The sequence below is a fragment of the Pangasianodon hypophthalmus genome, chromosome 10 (assembly GCF_027358585.1).
Source record: "Pangasianodon hypophthalmus isolate fPanHyp1 chromosome 10, fPanHyp1.pri, whole genome shotgun sequence".
Lineage (NCBI taxonomy): Eukaryota > Metazoa > Chordata > Actinopteri > Siluriformes > Pangasiidae > Pangasianodon > Pangasianodon hypophthalmus.
The window spans coordinates 20,835,884-20,855,430 of NC_069719.1; the positions used below are offsets into that span (position 1 = coordinate 20,835,884).

A 19,547-nucleotide genomic window follows, 5' to 3' on the forward strand; every position below is an offset into this window, starting at 1 on the left:
AATCGTACAGAAACAGCTAGTCTTTATTTGGGGTTAGACATAATGAGACTAATTTTAATTTTATTTTTCCCTAAAATGTTTTTGATTGTTTTTTGCTTAATTTTTATATGTTGTAATTTCACATTGAGGGTGGGAAAATTTCTGACATGCTTTATCTTCGTTTCTTTTTTTTTCATCACAAAAACCTGCCATTTTAATAGGGGTGTGTAGACTTTTTATATCCACTGTAACTATGCTGTTTCCATAGTTGCTCTGACAGATGCAAGCAATTTGTCACTGCTGAATCAAAAAGCAGTGTGTTTAAACAAATAGAAAGTGATGGAACAACTCTGGAGATGATCAATGATGACAACAATAATCTATATTGAGGTAATTGATTGGATTGGGAATATTATAGCACTGGGGAACAGTGATGGATACTGGCTTCTTACAGTACATACTGAATTCAGCATTTATTGACAAGTTTTGTTGTTCTCATCCTCACTACTCAGCTCCTTGCCCCCATGGTCTCCATAAAAAAAGGAGTGAATTGAAGAATAAAGTAAAGTGAGATTTTGTCAGAGTTCTCAATAAGAAAATGGAGCCAAACTATTACAACTAGCCTGCTTTTGGAATATGAGTGATATGAGCTACAGGTGTGCATTATAGATAATTATTACAAAATAAAATTTCTGAATGATATCCTATTTACATGTTTTTACAAAGTGTTTACTTCTTTGTAAATATGAGTGTAATCATGGGTGTTATTAATATAATACTGAAATAATAATCTGTCTAATTTTCCATACCTGTTTCCAAACGGGCAATTTCAGCATTAATATTATGTAAGTGATTTATATCAGGACCATTAGAGTTATGAAATATTTATAAACAAATGAAGGTTGCATCCCAAAATAAAAGATGTTATTCATCAATGTCTTTATTTGTCCTTTAAAAGAAATGCACAACTCAGCAAGGCTACTACATAGAAATGGCCATACAACAGCAATCTGTCTTTTTTTTATTAGGTTGTTCGCCACAATTCTCTATTAAATTTATGTTGCTTCATGATCATTCTGTTTCATATTACAATAACACTGCTTCTTGCAAGACATACATTTATTTTGTACCTGTTCAAAATAATATTTAAAAGCTATGTTACTCTGAGCATCTGCCTTATGCTTATAATGACAAAAATATAAAATAAAGAAAGGAAACGAATTTGCATAGCTTTAGTTGTCATGAAGATAAGGCACTTCACCAGTACTTGATAGGAGGCAATTCATTCCATGACCAACCATTTTTAGGCCAGGGCTGGCATGTATAAAGTTTTTGAATTACACTACTTAAGAAGTCTTAGGCTGAAAAAAAAATCTTAGTAAAAGCTGGATGTAAAAATGTGTCATAAAAGTTCTCTGAGCAACTCTTCGCAAGGAGTAGTTAATCTTAGGATTAAATCTAAAGCATGAAGTACAATGGTTGCATTGTGATAAAATGGTTAATTACATCACAATTCCATAGTAAGAACCAAAAAAGTGCACAAGATGTAGGCTGTATGCAAAGCAAAATCACATCAGTGATGTATTTTAGCTTATGTTTATGAAGAAAAAAAAACCCTGCAAACACATGCTAACTGGTCATGTTCCATATGGCAAATATATTTATGTAAAAAAATAAATATTTCAATTTAATAAGCTACAGTGTCAATAATAACAAATTTAATGCCACTTCCACCAAGGACATCCAGTTACAGCTCCATATATACTAATGGATGCTTCAGAGATTTAGTTTGTTTATGACATGTAATTCTCTATTCAAACACAAACCCCACTGGACCCAAAAACAAAGCCTGTAGCTGAGTTGGATGAAGAAAGGACAGCATAAAGAGTATGATAAAAAAAAGGATAATGATAATATCAGGGTTTAATCTGATAAGATAAGAATGAGAAATTTATAAGAAAGTGGCTTGCCAGGAGTTAGTAGAGGCGATTAATGATATGTATCCTGCTGTATTGCGCACCACATATGATTGCGAGAAAAGAGGGTATTCTCGATTAAAACGCTAGATGCAGATCACAGCATTTAAAATAAATCAAAATAAAGCATTAAAATAAAGCCATGGACAAATGAAATAGTCTATTATTTCCAGGTTTAACAACTGACTGTATTAAATTTTATATTGGTATTGCTTTTGCAGGGTTTAAGCACAGGTGAAATTTGTGTGCAATCTGTGATTGGTCACTCCAGCAGAGCCATTATGGGTAGGGACAGCCCAAGATGCAGCACTCCTGAAAGTATAACAGCTAAAGCCAATGATACTGTATATTATGTTGTATATTATGAGTAACTGGCTAAGAATGGAAGCACTTTATAACTAAAATGTGTTGTTTATTCATATTTACAACCCACGTGCCATCTTAGTTTTGAGATCAAATGAACAGAACAGCCATGACCACATGACCTTAATGGCTGTGCCTCAATCAGCCATTATTGCATTGTTTCTTATAATGTTGGAGATATTTGATTACTGACTAGTTCTAAGATTAAAAAAAAAGATAACATCAGTTGCAATACATCCTAGATCCTATCTCAGAGCTACCACCTGAAAAGAAACTCTTGCCCATAAATATTCAACCATTTAAGAGTACTCCTAAGGCTAAAGAATTTTTGTACATTGCGTTCATTCTTAGGCCTAAGTACAGAGTTACTATATTTCCTGATTTCTTGGCACTTAAGACCAAAATTTTACTCTGAGAGGCTTTATACATACCTGCCCTGGGCTCATTCCATAGCTCAAATAAGCAAGCAGTTTAATGAAATCTGCACACAGCTTCAAAATGCATATCCTCTGTAGATACTTCATCACTCCCTTTTGGCATGTGTTTATTCTGCTCCATTCACTCCAAAAATTTAAATAGTATTCTTGTGCATATAAGGGTATAGGCTCACATGTTCTGTAACCCGACAAAACCTAGTGGTTCTTAAAGGACAAAAACTTTGTGCAGAGGTTTCAGGGTTATGTGGCAGAGGGGATGTTTTTTTCTTTTTCTCTTTTTTTCTGAGAAACAAATATGGAAAATAATACAGGGTAAAACAAGACAGTCTTTGCTAAATTGGCACTGTTGACCGAGGTAACAATTAGAACTTTAAATGCATCATGTAGCATCATCTGTGGTAGACAAAAAACATGGCATTGGGACTCCTCCTGCAAAATAGTATGAAAGAGAAGGACCATTTATTGGGTGTAGAATGTCAATGGTTCAAATACAAACTGAAAAAGCAGCTGGTATACTGCTCACAGCTCTGAGGACAGGCTGGTGGGTTGGAATCTCACTTGCTTTAGCCCAGCTGGTCCTCATACTGTTTCCTGAAACAGTCTCCAGCTGGAAAGAAATCCCAGCATCGCTCCTGATACATCTTCCACACATACGACTCCTGTGGAGGAAATAAACGGAAACTGCTTCTGAATGTACTGATGAGGGAGAAAAATGAATGAGCTAGTTTGAATGAGCAAATTAGCAGGGCCTGATTCCAGATGAACACAAGCAGGAAACCACTGAAAATACAGTGGATATAAAAACTGTACACATCCTTGTTAAAATGGCAGGTATTTGTGAAGTAAAAGAATGACACTAAGATAAATCATGCCAGATCTTTTCTCACCTGTAATGTGCAATTGCAAAGTATATAAATAAAGTGAAGAACAATAAAAAATTTTATAGGGAAAAAAAAAAGAAAAAACTTACAATAACCTAGTTGCATAAGTGTGCACACCCCTACACTAATACTTTGTTGAAGCACCTTTTGATTTTATTACACAACTCAGTCTTTTTGGGTAAGAGACTATCAGCATGTCTATCACATCTTGACTTGGCAATATTTTCTCACTCTTTCTTGCAAAAACATTCTAGATCCATCAAATTGTAAGGGCCTCTTCTATGCACAGCCCGCTTCAGATCACCACATAGATTTTTAGTTGGATTCAGGTCTGGGTTTTGCTTTGGGTCATTGTTGTACTAAAAGGTGAAATTCCTTTTCATCTTCAGCTTAGTAGCAGACAACTAAATGTTTTACACTAAAATTGGCTGGTATTTTCTAGCTATTCATGATTCCCTCCACCTTGATAAAAGCCCTAGTTCTGGCTAAAGAAAAACAGCCCTAAAGCATGATGCTGCCACCACCATGCTTCACCATGGGTATGGTGTTCTTTTGATGATGTCCTTTTTTGCACCAAACATACCTTTTGGAATTAGTCTCATCAGACCATAACACATTTTGCCACATGGTGTGATTTAGTTGGGCTTGGATGTCTTTAGTGATAAAGGGCTTCTGCCTAGCCACCGTACCTAATAGCCCAGATATATGAAGAATACGAGAGATTGCTGTCACATGCAGGGAGTACTTTTCAGATATTCCTTCAGCTCCTTTAATGTTGCCGTTGGTCTCTTAGCAGCCTCCCTGGTAAGTCTTTGTTGTCCTCTTCATAATGTCACTGTGGTGCTCCATTGTCTCTACTTGTTGATGATGGCCTTCGCGGTATTCCACGGTACATTTAATGTTTTGGAAATTTTTTGAAACCCTCTCCTCATTGATACCTTTCGACAGTGGGACCCTGTACAGGCTTTGTAAGCTCGTTGCAGACCATGGCTTCAGCAGTCAGATGAATCCAAGAAGATGTGAGGAAAATCCTACAGAAACGGCTGGTCTTTATTTGGGGTTAATCAGAATAATTTCACTGATGACAGCTGTGTGATAATTACTTTTGACATGAGACTGAATGTGATTGGTTCATTCTGAACACAGCCACATCCCCAATTATTAAAGGGTGTGCACACTTATTAAGGAAATTGTAACTTTTTTATTTGTCACAAAAATGTTTCTAATTGTTTTTCACTTAATTTTTATATGTTGTAATTTCACATTGAAGGTGGGAAAAGTTCTGACATGATTTATCTTGGTTTAATTTTTTTAATCACAAAACCTTTCCATTTTAACAGGGCTGTGTAGACTTTTTATATTCACTGTACATGTATAAGAAAAAGTACACCCAGAATGACAACAAGAAAGAAAAAAAGCAGAGGCTCTGCTGGGAACAAACAAACAACATGTAAAAACAACAACAGAAAAGGATAGCTCATTTCCTGAAGACAGTCCAAGCCTATTCTAATACCAAGCTCAATATATATTTCAAATGAAGAAACATTTTGCTTACTCTGGAGAATTTTATTTTATGGTTCAGTTTCGGTCATATATGGACAGAACAGGACAGGACAGGAAAATGGGAAAGGCAATCTTACCTGGCCAGTATGCTCTGTTTCATCCTTGTTGACAAGGTACATTAGGAAAAACCTAAAACATCCAGCATAACAAATAGTAAACTGAATAGGCATAAAACAACAAGGATTAATTTAAATGCTGACTGAAGCCGAGATACTTTAAGCTGATTATGTTGCAACATGATAATCTGGTTTTAGATTTTAGATTTAGAAAGGACATAGCAGTCTGCTGACTTTTCTTCACTGTCCCTAGTAGTGATGGTGGTGTGATTTTTGATGCTACTTACAGGTAGTTTGCCAAGTTGTGCTCTTGTAATGTATGTGTCTCAAAGCCATGTGGAGTTGTGTCAAAGTAGTCATTCCCAATGCCACAGATGAAGCATTTAGTCTGAAACACACAAATGTTAATTCATCATATTTTAAATATATTATTAGGTTTTTCCTGCTTTTTCATTTTTTTTTTCTTTGCTTTGCTTTCTTTGATTAGCAAAACTGACAAAATGGAAAATCTACCTAGTGACGTTTCTTTTGTGCAGTGGTGACAAAAACTACCCGTTTTTACAACCACAGACTTTATCTACGCCACTTGGGATATACATTTCAAATTTCAACTCGCACTTGTCCCATGGCTGAAATCAACATAACTGAAACATAGCATACATCTAAAACATTACACTATATTTCGAAATAGTTGGCTACTCCACCAGATGTAACAGCTGGTTGTGTACATAATATGTAGTATTCAAGGATGTGATTTGAAATCCAATAACTGCTCTAACAGTTAAATATTTCCCTTCTTATTTAGACAGGTGACATTAAAAGAAAAAACAATACATAGTTGTTATCGGTAGTTCTTCCTGACATTCTGATCACGTCCTGCACTGACATTTTCAGTCACTTGAAGAACATTTACTACTTTCCTTGCAATTGCAGTTGCAGTTGATGGTAGGGTCGTAGTCAAGACCACCGTTGCAAAGTCCAAGATAAGTCCAAGACCAGGACTAGCCAAGATTCAGTCAAGATCAAGTATTAAGTATTAAGGGATTCGAGGCCAAGTCAAGATCGTGTCCAAAGGAAAGAGAGGCCGAGTCAAGATCAAGACCAAAAATCATCAAATACTTTTCAAGCCCAAACCTTTCCTTCAACTAGTTGGCTTCATTGTACCAATGATTAGGCTACGTTTTCTAGAAGAAGTAATTATATTGCATTTAAACATTATCATTAACAGAGAGCGTGAGGGTGGCCAACCTGAGGTCCAGAACAGTATTAGCAATTGTGTCTTAACAGATAGTGCGAGCTGCTGTGAACTGAGTGTGCACAAAGCTATTTACAAAGCTATTTACAGAAGCTTCTGTCACTGTTCAGAACTGAAACACAAGCCAGTAGAGCACTGAAGCTCCTACCCCAGTAATGAACCCTCTTTCAAAGTCACTTAGATCTTATCCTCTTGCTGTCTTGATGACTTGAGCTGAGTTTGCCAGCGGGGCATAATTGCACATCCAATATAACAGCAATTAAGAGCAGTGAGAGTCATCAATGTCACAATGTACAAAATACAGTACGAACACAAAAAAGAGTGTGTGGTTTATTCATAAGGTACCTATGAATGAAAACCTTTTCACAGACTCTATTTAAATGCTGCCATTGTGGACATGTGGTGAACATTTTATGCCGTGGCTGGAGTAAGTCATGATTTTAAGAAACTTTTTGTCTTCCCAAGACTAAAGCCAAGCAAGACTAAAACCCAGGGAATGATGTAATTTTGTCTTTACCTGGCAGAAACAGATTTCAGTCAGTATTTTAGTCAGTACTAAATTGAACGCAATTGCCATTCTTGAAGAATTTTCAGGCTTTGCACCAGTTCTTTTTTTTTGCAGTTTGCACTTGTTTATGCACATACAAAGCTCTACTGTTCTGCTGTTGTACTCTTACCTCCATGTCCTCTTTGACTTGCTCTTGCTGGTCTCGCAGTTCTCCAAAGGCATCAATGATCAAACCTGTAGCCACATATATAACGCTTAATTGCAGCACATTTTTATTGTACATAACAATAAAATGCCATTTGTTGGTAATAGTTTTTTCATGCTATTCAATAGCACATTTATTTAATGTCTCATCATTTATTAGATATTAGAATATACGATATTTCTAACGATGTGCACTGTGTTATTCTTACAGACCTCCGCATGGACTGAATAATTTATAGTAACAGCAAGTTCTCCGCATGAGGAATTAAATGATTAATGTCACAATAGCAGTTTTATTACATAAACACATGTACATAAATAATAGTGTAAAAAAATCCAAAAATTAAAAACAATTGCAGTTTTAAAGCATGCTTCTTAGGATCTCTGATAACTGGTTAATGTATCTTGAGTTCTTTCAAGAGAAACAAGTCTCCATGCACTTTATTCAGCTTTTTTGGAAGTCTAATAGTGAATATAAAACCGAAGTATATTTTAAATGTTATTTACCAGACAAAGCCCCTAGTTTTAGTTAGCTAAGAAAAAAATATTTGTATTTGCTGGAACAGGAATCATTCACAAATATTCACAAGTGAAAGAAATGTCACAGGAGGTATTTCTAGTGATCTTCTGCTTAAAATATACAAAAACTGACTGACCACTGCTACACTGCATGCCAAGAGCAGCTGGTTTACAAACAGGATGTTCGTAGGCATCTGCAAGACCTAACTGTCTATCTACTGAATACAAAGTCATACAAAAATTACATGTGTAATTTAAAAATTGTGGGTTTTTTCTACAAATTTCACTCTTAGTGTGAGTTGCAGTTTCCCAGTGCAGTGAGTGCTGCTTGCTTTTTCATTCAGATCATTCAGTTGACTTTCAATCTCCATGCTCTCCATGTTTGTTTTGGTCCTGTCTCTGCCCCTGTCCTGTGCGGTCTCATCCATTGTGTTTTCACCTGTTTACCTGTTATCCATTGTATTCACCTGTTCCATAATGCTTGCCAAATGGTAGCTAATGCTTGCCAAGCCTTAACACAGGCTCCAGTGTTGCTGCCATCCACTGTTTCTGCCATGATATTAAATGTCTTAAAAATTCTTAATTGAATAAAAAATAAACACAAGATGCCTACTATTATTTCTGTTTTTCCCCCACTGAGACTTACCCCTCCCCATACCTCACACGCCCCTCAGCATGACTCTAATCCCCCTCTCTGCATGTGTCATTCTGAGCCTTCCCAGATCCCAACAAACAGTCAGAGTGACTTTAACCCACTGAGACAGTGTCAACCTGTCTGCTGGAGCTGCCTGAGTCACATAGCCTACAGGAGGTGGTGACAAAATTCTATGCGTTTAATTCATACATTAAAAGTGTTTTTAATCCTTTATTTAGCTCGGCCACACTCTAAAATTTATGTCTAGCTGGTGTTCTTAATAGAATGTGTTTTCTAAAATTATTTGCTAATTTGTGTGTTTAACAGAAGGTTAGGAGATATCTACTAAATAAAGTACAATACTACTATAAATTTCTCTTTTCTAGTGACCTTATTGTGAGAGTATCTCTTTACATTGTCACAAATGGCATGTTATTTTAAGCTTTCCGTATTAGAACTAGTTCTTTACCCTTGCCCACTGAATCATACTATACCTTGGATAATAGCCAGAAGGATGACAATGACAAAGAAGAAAAAGGTGATATCAAAGAGGATGCGGTAAAGCTCATAGGGGTCACCCGCTGGATCCTCAATCTCATCTCCTATTCCGCCACCAGCACGCACACCCACATACATGTGGAACAGATAGCACTGATAAAGAAAATTAAAGAAAAGGAAAAAGAAATATATCAAAACTAGAAAAAAAGCAGTCTAATATCTTCCACTCAGTTCAATTATGATATAGGAAAGAATAGAATGTTAGTAATAAAAGCTTATCTTTACTGTACTGTATGTATATGTACAGACCAGTAAAATTATTTGCTTGTCTTGCATCTTCTTTTTAAGATTTAATAAAAAAAAATGTGACTATTGTTTTAAATTTGAATTTCAAAATACAAATGCACAGAAGAAAAAGAAAAAGAAATATCAGAAGGAAAAAATCAAGTGTATGCAACATACAGTCATCATATCATCACACTTCATGTCTGGCTCATCCTCGTTCTCACTCTTGTTGTAGAATTTGCGGAAGAAGTTAAAGGCCACCACAGTGTATAGATATACAACTACAGCCAGCAGACCCACAGTCAGCACCAGCTAGGAGAATAGAAGAAGAAAAGTGTAAATCAGAGAACAAATTGTAAACAATATCAACAGTCTTTAAAAACTGAACATTTCCCGCTGGTGTTTGGAGGTTCAGAAAGGGTGCAACCTGTTTGCCATTGTGGGTGACTGAAGACAGGATGGTCCTCAAAGTCTTGAAACCCATTGCAATGTCTAGCAGGTGAGCAGCAAAGAAGAAATTGTTGTAGTGTCCTAGGATGGACATTGTGGTATACCACACCAGGTACAGGAAAGACTGCAAAAGAGAAGGAAAAAGGGATAGATCTTCCCTCTGCATGCTATAGGAGTGCACATTGACTCCTGTGAGGTATATGCTAATCAAGCGAAACTGTTCTCAGTGAACTCACATTGTCTGTAAACACCACACCCATTTTCCAGATATGATACTTTGTGTCGATGGAGCTTAACCTGAGAGGAGAGTACATTCACTTACACTGACTAGACTTCACACTAATTTTACTTATAAAATTAAAATCTTAGAGTATGCTTTTCTCACCAGGACACCAGTGAAGCCTCTTTAGCGATAGTTTCTTCAGTAGGGTTGAAGTCCAGAGCGCTTTTGTCCAGACCGAGCAACTCAGCAATCCGCTCTGCACCGTACAAATCCCCATATTTATTTATTACCTACAGGTAAAATACCAAAAAGCACATTTTTACACAAGAAATAGCTGGTCTCAGGTCTCATGTCTTGGTACATTGCACCATGGTCACGTTCCCTCTTCAAAACCTCACTCTGTCTAAATTATACAATGTTATAAATTCTACAAAACCTGCAAAATTGAAGCTCTGTTGAAACACACAGGTGTAAAGCATTTTAAAGGTTTAAGGCATGGCAGTTTCTATTTGTACATTGCAGTGAACCAAGATTGAGGCAGCTGATTGCTGATTGCAAACAATTATCACTTACTGTCTATAATCAGAGAACTAAAAGGCATAAAAACTCTTAGAAAGTCTACTTGCCTTCCGTTTGACAAACTTATCCCAGTAGTTATTAGGAAAAGATCTGTACAACACAACAAAAGGAAGGGCATTTATGATTAAAAAATACATAAACCATGGCACTTATTTTTGTATGTTCCTTTAGAAGATTATTAATATTGATCTGAATTTGCTGTGTGGAGGTTTTAAAGGTTAACATAAGCACATTAACATGGTAGATTAGTGATAAGGTGAAGATTTTCAAATAAGCATTAAAAGTATAAATGAACAACGATGAAGCAGTAATCTTCAATATTTCTTTTTGTACTTACGGTGTGTTAATAACAAGTCTGTCCCATTGCCCTTTAATGTCATCATCAGAAGGTTGTTCAGTGATATAAAGACCATCAAATTCAAGTTTCCTGGCAATTTCCTTCTCTCGCTTAAAAACTACCAAAGGCACCTATTTAGGAGAGATAATCATTCATTGACTTCGCATGCTCATTTTTGCTCAAGTATACTTTAGAGCAATTGAGAAATGATGCATTTGACTTGTTGAAAAACATATATAAATTTATATATAAAAACATTTTGTAGGCACTGATGTCATATTAAATTATTCTTCAGCACAGTGGAAAGAAACTATACTGCTGTAAACAAAAAGGAGAAAACTAGGTTATGTTAAAAAAGAGATTTGATGAACCTGTTTAAGCCCTAGATATTTATGATTGTAGTGTTTTTCTATGGCTAATGTAATGTTTGTTGCCATGTTATTAAAAGTCACTTACTAGGAATTGCTAAATTCCTTTTAGTTCTCATTGTTTAATGTTACTGCTACAGTTAAAACAAGTTAAATAGGTCCAAACCTATGACTACAATTGCATTTACATACAGATGGGTGACAAATTAAAGGAAAAATTGGTGGCTCTTGCTGGCATGGTTTGGTTCCATTTGTCTCCTTAGAGAGAGAGGTGACTGCATATCATCTTGCATATCCTATATCTTCTGATGAAACATTTCTACCCTGATAGGAGTAGGCTCTTCATAATCTAAAGGACAGGAGGGGTTACTGAATGGTTTGCTGAAGATGACAGTGAAATAAATAATAGCGGCTGAGGATCCTGCGCTCTCACTGCCAAGGAGTCAGTACACTAGGAGCGTACTGTCAGTGCCTGTCCCAAGATAAAATGTGAGGGTTGCATCAGGAAGGGCATCCGGCGTAAAACCTGTGCCAAATCAAAACATGTAGATCCGCTGTGGCGACCCCTTAACAGGAGCAGTCGAAAGATCAACAAAAACAACTTCACATAACCTCTCAACACATTTGAACACCTATTGGAGATTTTGGAGCGAATGTGTTAGACAGCACTCTCCACTATCATTATTAAAACAACAACTGAAAGAATATCTTTTGGAAAATTGCTTTTCATTCCTGCAGTACCGTTCCAGAGACTTGCAGAATTTTCTGGGTTCCTTTAATTTGTCATCCATATGCATGATGTGGATGTTTGCATGTACCTTCAGATAGTAATACCCCACCACGCAGAGGAAGGAGATGATAGTGTGTAGAACAGCTAGGAAGCGGAGTGTAGGTGCCATGTAACCAGTGCTCTCCTGCAGGATAAAATGCTCAATGCCACCTTCATCCTCCTCTTCACTTCTCCCTGTCCATGAGTCCACCTCCTCAGACTCCTCACCAGTCACCTACGTGTGTACATATACACAAACATTTTTACATCAATATAATAAATAAAACAATGTAATCACAAAAAGGAGGGTTATAGTAAGTAAATTTAGAGTAAATATTTAGAGTAGAATATTAAAGTAAATACATATTTTTTTACTATTTTTGAGTTCTGATTTTTGCCTTTATATATGGCTGTGCAATGCGAGACTATTTAATGAGCAGTATCATGAATATCCTATAATAAGATAATAAAACTGATAATATCACAGCTGCACAAATAATTATAAATGATGATAGGAATGTTACTGTATTATAAAACATTACTGTTGAAAAATGTTAAAATGAAATTTTTTTTTAATGAATAGTGAACATAATGATAATATTCAGCACATATTAATAAGTTTAAATGAGGAAAGCCAGGCATGTTACCTTATAGAAAAGCAGGATGAAGTTGATGGCAAATGCCACAAACAGAGCCAGGAATCGCAGATTGTAGAAGTTTCGAGCCAAGTAATTCTGTAAACAAGCTTTATGTTAAATTGCAGTCTTTCAAAGAACTGTACAAGTGCAAGCTTCATAAAGTTAATTAAACACAACCATTTTACCAAGTGAACTTGCAAAGTAATTATTATTAAGTGTACAACATATGCCTACTGATTGCTACTGAACCTATCTGTCTTTTTTCTATGAACTGAATCAAATGAATTTTTACAAATTAGCGAGAGTGAGACCATGTTGATCTGGTAAAGGTTTTTGTTATAAACAGCTCACGAAATAATACTAAAGTGGCTTACTAGAATCTTGGTTTGATAGATGTCCAGGCCAGCAAAAAAGCTGGACATAATTGCCTCTGGTTGTTCTTTCTTCTGCCCACGTCTCCTCTTGGGTGGCTTCTTCTCTTCCTCTGATGAGGGTTCTATGAGCAACTCTTTAGCCTTGTCTTGGTCATTCTTCTCCCCATCCTCTGTACTATTAAATTGGACAAACAAATATACTTTACTAAAAAAGTAAACACAGACACAAACTGATTTTTATTTCTGAAAAACAGAATAGTTTCACACTGTCCCAAGAAGACTACACAAATGTAGAAGAGTAAGTCAGTAATTAAGGGAGTTAGTGATTGATAGAATAAACACAGTGATACCGCAGATGCTACTATTACCTTAATAGAAAGCCACAACTGTTTGTAAAAAAAAAAAAGTTTTACAAACTTAATAAAGAAACAACCCCCCACACCCAAAAAACAGAAAACAAACATAAAAACACATGATGCCTGCATTCACCTGACAAAAATTTAATGTACTTTCAAATGTATTTTTTTCCAACTCACTCTGCTTTTTCTGATCCTGCATTTGATTCATTCTCGACTGACTTCTTACTTGCAGCTTCCTGCAGAAAGAGAGTACAGTAATTTATATGTTTCCTTCTATGGTTCTTCTTTTATGCATGTTTCTATATATACAGCATATATAGCATATATATAGGCCCCTCCCAAAGTATTGGAACGGCAAGGCCAATTCTTTTGTTTTGTTATACACCGAAACATTTGGGTTTGAGATCAAAAAATGAATATGAGATAACAGACCCGAATTTCAGCTTTCATTTCCTGATATTTATGTGACTGACAGGTGTTTTTGTTGTCGAGGTGTGTCCTATTAGATTGATTGTTTAAACAATTAATACCTCTGAATGTCTTCTTTTGGTTTGAGACCTGGGTTTCATCTGTGAAGAGTGCATTTGTTGTTAAAAATAATTAACCAACATGAAGACCAGAGAGCTGTCTATGGGAGAAAAGCAAGCCACTTTGAAGCTGAGAAAAGAGGGAAAATCAGTCAGAGCCACTGCACAAACTTTGGGGATAGCCAATAAAACAAATAGGAATGTCCTGTTAAAGAAAGAAACAAATGGTGTACTAACAACCATTGAACAGTTCGTCCAAGTAAAGCAACAGCAGTTGATGACAGAAACATTGTGAGAATTGTGTCATCTGTGTCAGTGACATCACCAACAACCTCCATGGGGCAGGGGTGACGGTATCACAATCCGCCTTTCGAGGAAGACTTAGAGCAGAAATATAGAGGTCATACCACAGGATGCACACCACTCATCAGCAGTAGGAATTGGAAGGCCAGATTTTAATTCACAAGAATGAGAGGAGCCACAAATGTTCTGGAATCAAGATTAACCTCTACCAAAGTAATGGAAAGGCCAAAGCGTGGAGAAAGAAAGAATCTGTTCATGATCCAAAACATACAAGCTCATCGGTCAAGCACGATGGAGGTAGTGTCATGGCATGGGCTTGCATGGCTGCTTCTGGAATGAGTTCACTAATGTTTACTGATGATAACAAAAGTCTACAGAAACATTTTGTCTGCCAATTTACAGAGAAATGCATCCCATCTTTTTGCAAGGCAATGACCCAAAACATACTACCAACACAAAAAAGACTTCATCAGTGGAAAAATGTGGAATGTTTTAGACTGCCCAAGTCAATCACCAGACCTTAACCCAACTGAGCATGCATTTTTCCTCCTGAAGAGGAGACTGAATGGAGAAACCTCCCCAAAACAAACAAGAACTGAAAGAAGCTGTGATACAAGCCTGGAAAAGCATCACAAAAGAAAAATGCACCAGTAGTTCGCTGGCTTGATGCAGTTATTGCAAACAAGGTATATGCAACCAAATATGAAGTGTTATTTACTTTAATTTACTTCAAGATTCTCTTTTCCTATACTTTTGCTCACCTAAAAATTGGGTTGTCTGCCACCAAAGGTGTCATGTTCTAAGTTGTTTAACATATCTTGATGTAATTATCTGGAAATGATGTGGAAATTCTGATCTATCATCTTATATTCATCTTTTCATCTCAAAACCAACTGTCTTCAGTGTATAGCAAAAAAAATGAATTGGCCTTGCCATTCCAGTAGATTTGGAGGGAACTGCAAAACCTAAGAAATGTTTAATATACAATAGATAATATAGACAATTTTGATATAGACAATATTGAATATGAACATGTACAACTAACATGACACAATTAATTTTTTTTCATAATATAGCAAAAATAAAGTTATATTATATGTAATATAATATAGTTATTTTACATTTATTTTCACCTGGGCCTTTTTCTGCCGCACAGCAGAAACTAAGGATGGGGAATCGACTCCAACCACTTCAGACACATCTCCCAGACCAGGCTCGGTTCCATGCTTTCCTCCCTCCTTCTTGGGTTGTATACTTAGCAGCTCTGACATGAGGTCCATTTCTGTTTTGTCTCCTTGTGCCATCTGGTCTATCTCAGCAACCAAAGAAGCCTCACTAACCTCCAGTTTTTCAGTCTCCAGCACATCGCCATGGATGCCAAACTGTGTGGGGTCTGGCATGTTGCCAAGGATGTCTGTCACCTTCATATTCTTGGCACCTTCCACCAAGCCACCACCAAACAGAGTTGACCACAGGATATGGAAGAAGCACCACACCAGGTTGTAGAGGAAGCGAAGGAGGCCAATGAAGATCATCCAGAAAAAGGAGAAGAACCCAGAAATCATCTCCCTCAGGCTCATCTTCCTGAGCTTCTTATATTGTTTCCTCAGGCTCTTTAGGGTAAGCAGTCTACCAAGGCTACACAGGCTCTTCTTCATTGAGACACATGCCATGGTGAAAGCTGAGGAGGATTCCAGCGTATTCTCCTCCTCTTCCACCTCCAGGTCCTTGGTTACATTCTGCAACTCATCCTCATCTTCTTCTCCCCTTTCCACAGCATCAGGCTCTGAGATCAGTGAGGCCAGCTGCATCTCAAAAATGGTGTCCTCACAGAAATTTACAAACAACTCCATCTTCTCTGATTCTCCACCCTCATTGACTACATCGAAGATAAACTGTCTCTTGGATTCCTTAACTTGTGGTTTCTCCCACTGGGTTCTACTGGACTCGCTGATATCAAAGTAGACCCTTTCGATTCTCTTGGCACCACCCATGATCTCAATACGGCCCAGGAATGGCTCAAAGTAATTAAGGACACTTTCAGCCAGGTTCAGGAAGGTAGCCAGACGGGAGTCATGGGGCATGTGTTCTGACAGATTTGTAAGCAGTACTGCGACGTTGAAACCAATATCCTTGGCAGGTTCATGGAAGCGTTTCACAAATTCCACATAGTTGAACATGTCATTTTCATCTGCCTCAACACAGGAAAGCAGGAACTCGATTTCAGACTGAGAGTACTGCTTCTGATTTTCCATTGATTTCTGGAACTCTCTTTTGGAGATGACTCCTTTGGCATCAGAGTCATGCTCTTTGAAATTGTCAGATGTGGTGAGGTCCTTTAGCTTGAGGAACATATCAAAAAATTTGAGGATCATCTCCACATTGCTGGAGGACTCCACCAAGGTGTCCACCATCTGTTTGCCAATGGTGCCATTTACAACATTACCTGAAAATATACATAAATCTAATATTACAATTTATTTTCCTTATCACATCATGTTACAAGATGTTTGACCACAATGTTTTTTAGGTGACATGGTTCTTTTGAAACATTATGTTGGTGTGAATGAAAAACACTCACATAGTGTAATACACTGATACTATAATGCTCAGTATTTACCTTGCTAGATACTTCGCTTGTGTGCTAAATATATACATTCATAGTAGACTATTATCTATTACTCTTTATTAGTACCTGAGTTGTTGCTGCTTTACTCTTTACCAGGACATACAAGAATTTCACACAAGAAATTGATCTACAAATGTCACTTAAATGTATAAAATTACAAAAAATAAAGATTGTTTGTTATTATTGGTTTGAATAAGAGAACCTTCTAAAAGGGAGAGCATCATGACTATCATGTCCTTCTGTAGATCCATCAGTTCTTTCAGCAACTTAATCTGGCTGGAGTCCTAAAGAAAGAAGGAAAACAGACAGAAAATACTTAGAAACACTTTTTCTCTGGTCAGTGTCTCCTCGTCTCCTGGAGTAACACTGCAGACAGACTTTCAACGGTGTTGCGGAGATTAATATTTTTTCCAGCCTCCCAAAGCTGTCCTCAATGCTGTAGTGTTATCCATCAACAGAGCAGCTAATGTCATTGTTTTGCATCATGAGCAGATGGTGCTTAAGCATGAATTAATTCTGGACTGCTAGTTTAGTGTGCTCACAGTGGGCTATACATCTGAGAAGGTGCTCTGATTGGGTAAAACCACCTGGCCTGTTTGACCTAACTTTCTAACATAAAACTCTGAGATCTTGGTAAACCTCAGAATCTGAAATCATAACTGTTTCCGAGCTACGGAACTAGAAACCTGTAAATGGTTATTCGTTATCAGCATGTTTTGCTTAGTTACAAGATAACAAACATCTAACGCAAATACTGTACTAGAGGGACTGTGGATTTAGTTTGTATTGTTGGGGCAGGAGAGACATCTACTGGTGGTTACTATGAGAGTCATAAAAGGAATCTAACCTAAATCTAATCTAGAAAATTACCCCAAAGGTCATCCTAAAAAAAATCTAGACTTGACTATGTGTATTTTTCCTAACACTGTTCTGTACGGTTTTATAAAAGCCACAAACCCTGACTTTCTTTCAACAGTCGCCATTCCTAGGTTTAAATGGACTTACCTGTGAGAGCTTCATCTGCATGTTGGCAAAAACATGCAAAAAGCCAACAACTGCATCCCATAACCTGCTGTGGGCCAAGCTCTGTTGGTTTCCTATACATGGACCCTGAGAAGAAAGAGTAGCAGGAAGTTAAAAGTTATTAGTATTAAAATAATATGAATATGACAACCATTCTTATGGTTCATGTATGAAGCTCACTGGCTCGCTCTGTATACATAGAGCTACCCTCTACTCTGTCCCTCAAAGGAAAAAGACCAAATGTAATCTTCATCACACTGCCACTGACATGGTAGTAGTTGTTAGGTGTGTTGTTGGCATTTTTAATCGCTATGTTTTCTTACTAGACATTTTTAGACACTCGATGGTGTCTAACTGTAGGTGTAGTTAGAGACTATGCTCAGCTGAAAATATGCTGAAAGTGTTTCCCTATCTGGTCAGTGGTGGTCCTATGGTGGTTCCTATTTGTTGATGGATGGAATAGACGAGAGGTCACATAGTGTGCATAGCAACAAATAGACTGTAGTTAGTAACTGTACAAATTGCTGTGGCATAAGAACAATAAAATATTTCGGACAAGAGATTACTGGATAGGTAGAGCCAGGTAGAAACAGCAATAATTGCAGCGTGATATCTGTATCATATTTCTGTAAGTGAAAAATGGCAAAGAAAAAAGTTACCTGTATATATTCAGTAAGAGAGTTAAAGATCTGCTTGGCCACTGCTAATGCTTTAGAGAAATTACGCTGACCAGCCTCATCCATTACGTCTTTCCCCGAGTAATACCAGTAAAAATCGCTGATGGACTCCTATAAAGACAGTGAGAGAACATGTAACCAAGTCATTAGTATATGGGTATGTGTGTATCTGTATACAGCAAGGTCTACTTTACCTGTAGTCTAAGAAGATAGTCCACTGTGCTTATTATTATATTAACAGTAGTTGTATTTCCAGTCTGAGTCCTCAAAAAGTTCTGGAAGTCTGAAAGAAATTGGTTGGTTGTACAAAGGCATGACTGTCACCATGATGTTGTGCAGCTTATCATTCACTCAGATATACTGTATGAAGCAAAGTATTGGTAATACATTCAATAACCTTGGTTTGACAAGCCTTATGATGTTACGGTGCCGACCAAGAAAATAACTTGTTTACAAATATTCTTTACACGACACTCACTGGGCATCATTTATCAAACTGGATACAAACAATTTATTCGTAGAATTTACACAAGAAGTGTGGTATTCATGAAATATAACAAGACAATATATACAAGAGCTCCTGACTTTGTGTAAATTCACCTATAAGGAGACTAACTATTGTGAATCTTGACAGATTGGTATTAAATCATATACTTGTTCCAGTGATATTATATATACAGCTTACTCTGTCAAGTTTACACACATGGATTTAATGAGATTTTGACTTGAAAATGAGACTAATGACTTGAATGAAAGCAATCCAAAGTAACTCCGTACAAATAAGAGTGGCTATTCAATTCTGACAAAAGAAGTCTGTGTGTATGGTGCAGTGGCTGAGCTGTGTTATGGGAAGTTTTAGCACACTCTGCTCTTAGGAGCTCTCCTTCATCATTTAGTCGTCATTTTGCTTTCTGTGAGCTTTGTCTTTTATTAAGATTTGTCGGCGTCACTGAATGCAAATCAGCTGGGCTGTGATTGTACTTGGTAATTTACAGGTGATTGGCATTTAAATGCATGTGTATATGAAGAAAATCGGCATTACCAAAAAATTTCGTTAATCTGGCATTGAATTTTTTGTTTGGTTTGGCAAGAGAAAACATTTATACACAAAGGTACATACAATACACATACAT

At 36.9% G+C, this 19,547-nt stretch overlaps 1 protein-coding gene across 15 annotated transcripts in view; it reads right to left on the bottom strand.

Annotated features, from left to right (window-relative positions):
• Positions 1-445: 445 nt before the first annotated feature.
• LOC113530100 (ryanodine receptor 3) overlaps positions 446-19,547 on the bottom strand; it is a 159,827-nt gene continuing 140,725 nt past the window's right edge. For 10 of the 15 annotated variants that reach the window (XM_026919849.3, XM_026919835.3, XM_026919847.3 and 7 more), the window contains 20 exons: positions 18,609-18,697; positions 18,397-18,525; positions 17,720-17,824; positions 16,917-16,998; positions 15,207-16,531; positions 13,433-13,491; positions 12,897-13,071; positions 12,532-12,618; positions 11,934-12,119; positions 10,748-10,878; positions 10,458-10,500; positions 9,994-10,121; positions 9,845-9,905; positions 9,586-9,732; positions 9,336-9,470; positions 8,870-9,026; positions 7,188-7,252; positions 5,543-5,643; positions 5,277-5,328; positions 446-3,414 (listed from right to left, as the gene is read on the bottom strand). In XM_026919849.3, coding sequence (XP_026775650.3) covers positions 3,319-3,414; positions 5,277-5,328; positions 5,543-5,643; positions 7,188-7,252; positions 8,870-9,026; positions 9,336-9,470; positions 9,586-9,732; positions 9,845-9,905; positions 9,994-10,121; positions 10,458-10,500; positions 10,748-10,878; positions 11,934-12,119; positions 12,532-12,618; positions 12,897-13,071; positions 13,433-13,491; positions 15,207-16,531; positions 16,917-16,998; positions 17,720-17,824; positions 18,397-18,525; positions 18,609-18,697 — 3,353 coding nt within the window. In that variant the 3' untranslated portion in view covers positions 446-3,318. The remainder of the gene's footprint in view (positions 3,415-5,276; positions 5,329-5,542; positions 5,644-7,187; positions 7,253-8,869; positions 9,027-9,335; positions 9,471-9,585; positions 9,733-9,844; positions 9,906-9,993; positions 10,122-10,457; positions 10,501-10,747; positions 10,879-11,933; positions 12,120-12,531; positions 12,619-12,896; positions 13,072-13,432; positions 13,492-15,206; positions 16,532-16,916; positions 16,999-17,719; positions 17,825-18,396; positions 18,526-18,608; positions 18,698-19,547) is intronic. The other 5 variants (XM_026919843.3, XM_026919841.3, XM_053237338.1 and 2 more) reach the window with 3 other exon arrangements.